Source organism: Delphinapterus leucas, chromosome 6 (assembly GCF_059928025.1).
Source record: "Delphinapterus leucas isolate spDelLeu-1000000601 "Yukka" chromosome 6, BTC_Dleu_Yukka2, whole genome shotgun sequence".
Lineage (NCBI taxonomy): Eukaryota > Metazoa > Chordata > Mammalia > Artiodactyla > Monodontidae > Delphinapterus > Delphinapterus leucas.
The window spans coordinates 29,734,430-29,739,394 of record NC_143134.1 but is presented as its reverse complement, the minus strand read 5'-3'; the positions used below and the strand labels follow the sequence as shown (position 1 = coordinate 29,739,394).

Below are 4,965 nucleotides of genomic sequence, written 5' to 3'. Positions count from 1 at the left end.
AATAAATGCAAAAAAAAATTCATTAGATTCCCCAAAGGTGCGTTTCACAAATTGCAGCGTACTATTAGTCAGCAAGGTTTTTTTTTCTTTTCTTTTTTTAAAACTTTTTCCTTTTAAGGACTTAAGAAAAACAAAAAGGCGAGATGAAATCTGCAGGCTCCAGTCTGCCTGGTAACACCCCGACAAAAGCGGCAGATTTGAGGCATTGTCATCCCCCGCACCCCTCCCCACGTGGCCTTCTGGCACGAGCCTCCGGCCGCCGCCTCATTTGCATCAGAAAGCGGGCGCGGGCCAATGGGCGCGCAGGCTCGCGCCAGCTGGCTGTGCCAAGGGCCCAGCCTATATAAGGGCGCGCGGCGGCGCCGAGTCTAACTAGCTGGTGGTAGGCACGCCGGTTTGGGCAGTAGACCTTCTTGTCTTCGCTCGCGTCCGCTCCGCCCTCTTCTCTTGTGGATAATTTGCTGCTCGCCAATCGCAACATGACTCTGGAAGAAGTTCGCGGCCAGGACACGGTTCCCGAAAGCACGGCCAGGTAGCTCGGCGCCGAGCGTCGGACGTCTTTGGGCTCGGGGATCCTGATCCTGCCCTGGCCGCGGCTGGTTGGGCGTCAGTCTTCGGGCCCGCTGGGGTGGGACCCCGCTGGGTGGGAGCCGGGAGCGAGTGTGCCGGCTGGGCCGGGGGTACGGCACTGAACTGGCGCGCCGGACTTGGGCGCTGGGGGTGCGTCCCCGGGCCTGAGGATCCCGGTGCACCCTCCTGCTAGTCCCCGCTCACGGCGCTGGCTCGTCCGCAGGATGCAGGGCGCCGGGAAAGCGCTGCACGAGCTGCTGCTGTCTGCGCAACGCCAGGGTTGCCTCACCGCCGGCGTCTACGAGTCAGCCAAAGTTCTGAACGTGTGAGTATAGACGCGGCCCGGGCAAGGCGAGCGGGGCGGGAGGAGCGGCAGGGAGACCGGGGAGATGGCGGCGAGGGACACCCCGGGCTCCCCGACCCGACCTCACCACCTCCTGCTCGCCCGCGCAGGGACCCCGACAACGTGACTTTCTGCGTGCTGGCCGCCGACGAGGAGGACGAGGGTGACATCGCGCTGCAGATCCACTTCACTTTGATCCAGGCGTTCTGCTGTGAGAACGACATAGACATCGTGCGCGTGGGCGACGTGCAGAGGCTGGCGGCGATCGTGGGTACCGGCGACGAGGCGGGTGCGCCGGGGGACCTGCACTGCATCCTCATTTCGGTGAGTGTCGCCTTCGTCCCGATGTCGTCCCCGCCCCCGTCATCGGCCAGTGGCCAGCCAGGCTGACCTCTGCGCCCTCCCCGCAGAACCCCAACGAGGATGCATGGAAGGACCCCGCCTTGGAGAAACTCAGCCTGTTCTGCGAGGAGAGTCGCAGCGTCAACGACTGGGTGCCCAATATCACCCTCCCCGAGTGACAGCCCCGCGGGTATCCTTGGTCTGATCGACGTGGTGACGCCCCGGGGCGCCTAGCGCGGGGCTGGCTCTGTGGATGCGCCCTCCGAGGGCGCCGGAGTGCGGCGTGGAGACTGGCAGGCGGGGGCGCGTGGAGAGCGGCGAGGAGGTGCGGCTCCCTCCCGAGGAGGGACCCGGCGGCGGCAGGGGCAGGCTGGCCCCAGCCCAGGACTCTACAAGTGTGGGGAGCGGCTGCTCGCCCAGGAAGGCCGGAGGCGGGACCTTGGCCGCGCGGCCGAGAAGGACGGACTGGCCGGGCAGGAGTGACTCAGCAGCTTGTACCCCGGCAGAAAGGAGGAGAAAGGCAAGGCCAGGCGGCCTGGACTTGTACAACAGTTACAGTAGCTCTGACGGATTTAGCAGTATGCACTGCTGTTTCAAAACGGACACGGGTGATGCTTCATTTTCTAAAGGATTATGCTGCTGCAGCTTTGAGTTTTACAATAAACGTACTGAAACAAACTTATTCTCTTTATTGAAGGCAGGGTATCTTTGTCTGCGGGGAGGTGGCTTGCAGGGCTGTTGACTTCTGAAATTCACGAACTCGATGGCACTTTTTCCATCTTCCTGTTGGGGCTGAATTACAGGCTCCTGGGGTGCTGGAAGTGGGGGAGGGGACGCCAGCTGGGTGTTAGGGCAGAACTTGAGCCCTGCTCCTATTTCTCTCCCTTTAGGAAAAATTTTAAACTCTCAAGACAGGAGCATACTTGGGATAAGACATCAGTGCAGCAGCTGGCCATCCAACCTGATAACAGAGGCCTTTCCCTCCCCTGCCCCTCTCTCTCTTCTGCCCCCTCCTTTCCAACAGCTGCTTATCAGAACAGCTTGCAGGATGCAGCCAGCGCCTTCCTGCACAATGAGCTTTGCCTTCTGCAGGCGCTGCCCTTTGTGGTCCCTGAGGATGGTGGCAGACTGCTCTCAGGAACCTTTTCCTCTTAAAGGAATGGCACTTTACAGCAATGTCATCAAGGTATTAATATCGCATATGACATGATGACTGCATTTAAGTGTGAGTCATCATTTTGTCATGGCTGTGATAGAACTCAGAAGATCTGAGCAAAAATGGGAAGGCAGCATCTACACAAATAGGTGTGAGCAATTCTGAGTGGGGCCGGCATCTGCTATCTACTATTTTGAGTGTTCGCTGCCCACATCAGAGTTATGAGGACTGCTGCTATTCACAGCAGCTTTGGAAGACTTATAGGAGAGAAATAATTGAAACCTGTTTTGGCAAAGACTTTCCTTAAGGAGGATCTAGGGGGGAATGTACTGAGCGAATCAATCTTTTTTATTAGACCAATGTTTTGATTTCACGCTGGTGCCTGACTACACCGCTTTTGGCAGGGGAAATATACGCGGGGCTAGATTGCTGTTAGCAAGCTGCCCAGGGGTCCATTGAGCCTTCTAGGCAAAGGAGGGGTAGTGTGCTATTTTTCTAAGAAGAAAATTCTACCAATTTTTCAGCAGTCCTAGGTAGCTTGATTGGGTGCCACTTTTTAAGCTCTCCAAATCGTGAAAGAATTAACAGAACAGGACTGTACAAACTTAATTATTTCTACTGTAAGGAAAACGTCTTGTTTCACATTCACCAGCTCTTAAAATCCCCCTTGACAGAGGCCCAGTGAAATAATTCAGCTGTGTTTGTGCCCAAGTTTCATTCCTATTTCACCTACGGCTGCTCAAAACCTTGAGTTTTCCTGGTTGAAGTGGAGCCTTGCAGGGTGGGTCTCTACAGCAGTCTGCATTCTGGCCTAATGACCATTTGCCACAGCACGCTATAGTAAACACAAATGGGGCATAATTACTTTAAAATGTACCCTTCAATGAGTAAATGTAGCAGAGCATTGCATAGAGCAGGCGGCAGACCCTCCTGCTGGCCCACTGAACCTTGTAGAATAGTCACTTGGCAGACCTTAAGAAACTTGGCTTTCTCGGACTAGAATTTACAGTAGGGGCACCTGTTGGAGCCCCAGGGGCTAGGAAAATTTACAGGGAAAAAAAAATGCATGCTTGGACATAGTGCCAGCCCCAAAGCTTGTGCTTAATTTTTTTGTGGGAGGTGTGAACAAGCATTTAATGCTATTAAAATGAAATACTCCATAGGATAGGTAATAAAATGCACGGTGCTTATAAACACATTATCGTATTCATACTTCCAACAACTCTAAGTGGTAATGCTTAGATAAACTAATTATCGCATGCACGGTGAGGTGATCCATGCAGACTGTTTAGCACGATGCCCTGCATCTAGAAAGCACTGGATGAATGTTAATGACAGTAATACTGTATTTATGATGAAAGAGTTTGTTAAAGATCATAGAAATCAAGTGGACTGGTGGATTTGGACCAGGCTGTCTGGTTCCAGGGCCCAACACTACTTGCTGTGCCACACATCTGGGAAGGAAGACTTACTTTCATAACTTTACACGTTTATAAAAGTTTTATGTATTCATTGCAGAAAACTTGTAAAACACAAAAACAGGAAAGAAAAAAGTGCTGTAATGGGTCGTCTCCACATTTTGGTGTATTTCCTTCTCGCATTTTCTACATCTCTGAGGGGTACATACCATGCAATATACAAAACCACATGCAACATTTTTTAAGAAGCTCATCTTCCCCTGCATTTGGTTGTCTCCTGCTTCTTTTCCTTGACATTCTGTTGCATGCCCCCATGTCACTCAGTGACCTTGGAGGTCAGGGTCTTCAGCGCTGCAGCAGGCTCCAGCACAGGAGTGACAGCGCCCACTGGTTAGGGAGCCCTATTTACCCCACAGGCCTCACCAAGCAAGACAGATGCCAGCTGTTTGTAGGCCCTGAAGCAAGGCTGTGCCCACCCCAGGGCAATGAGTGTCAATCACGCTCATCTTTTAGTTCAGACAAAATTGTTTGCATCTGATCATGGCTATAAAAAATTGCACTGGCAGAAACGCTGTTGTAAAGATGAAACGAATACAGAAATGAAAGAGGGAGTAGCTCTGGGGATCAGGCAACCCTCGTACACACAAGGAGCTGGGGCTTCCATTCTCTCTTTGGTAAGACAAGAGGACAAAATGATTGCCAAGATTTGTTTTAATTTTAAAGGCTGTCATTCTAGGTATTATACATTTAATGAAAACATTAGCCTCAGTGGCACAATGGGTATCGCTCTCGAGGCTCACAGAGAGCCATTTAAAAACAGCGACAGGGTTTTTTGGAAGCAAAGCAAGGGTGTCGGCAAACAAAGCAAGGCTGTGAGGTCAGTTCAGGGTATTTATTTTCCCTTCTTTTCAGAGTTCTTGAGCTTTTCTGTTGGCTTCTCCAAGCTATCAGCCCGTACACTCCTCATGGGGTGTGTCCCCCCAGAGGTCAAAAGGAAACTGTCCTTCCCCAGCCACTGAGAAGACACTTGACAGCCTCACTGGGGCAGTGAGGTGTGATCCTGTGTGGAGAGACCAGCTGGGGACGGGGGTATGCCTGGACCCACGAGGAGCCTTCGATTTCTGTTGTAGGGCAAA

At 52.6% G+C, this 4,965-nt stretch overlaps 1 protein-coding gene across 1 annotated transcript; it reads left to right on the top strand.

Moving 5' to 3' along the window:
* The first annotated feature begins 353 nt into the window (after positions 1-353).
* On the top strand, positions 354-4,329 carry GADD45G (growth arrest and DNA damage inducible gamma). The gene is made up of 4 exons (XM_022560682.3): positions 354-532; positions 794-895; positions 1,024-1,237; positions 1,324-4,329. Exons 1-4 carry the CDS (start codon positions 480-482, stop codon positions 1,432-1,434), a joined length of 480 nt encoding a protein of 159 aa, XP_022416390.1. The 5' UTR covers positions 354-479; the 3' UTR covers positions 1,435-4,329.
* Positions 4,330-4,965: the final 636 nt, after the last annotated feature.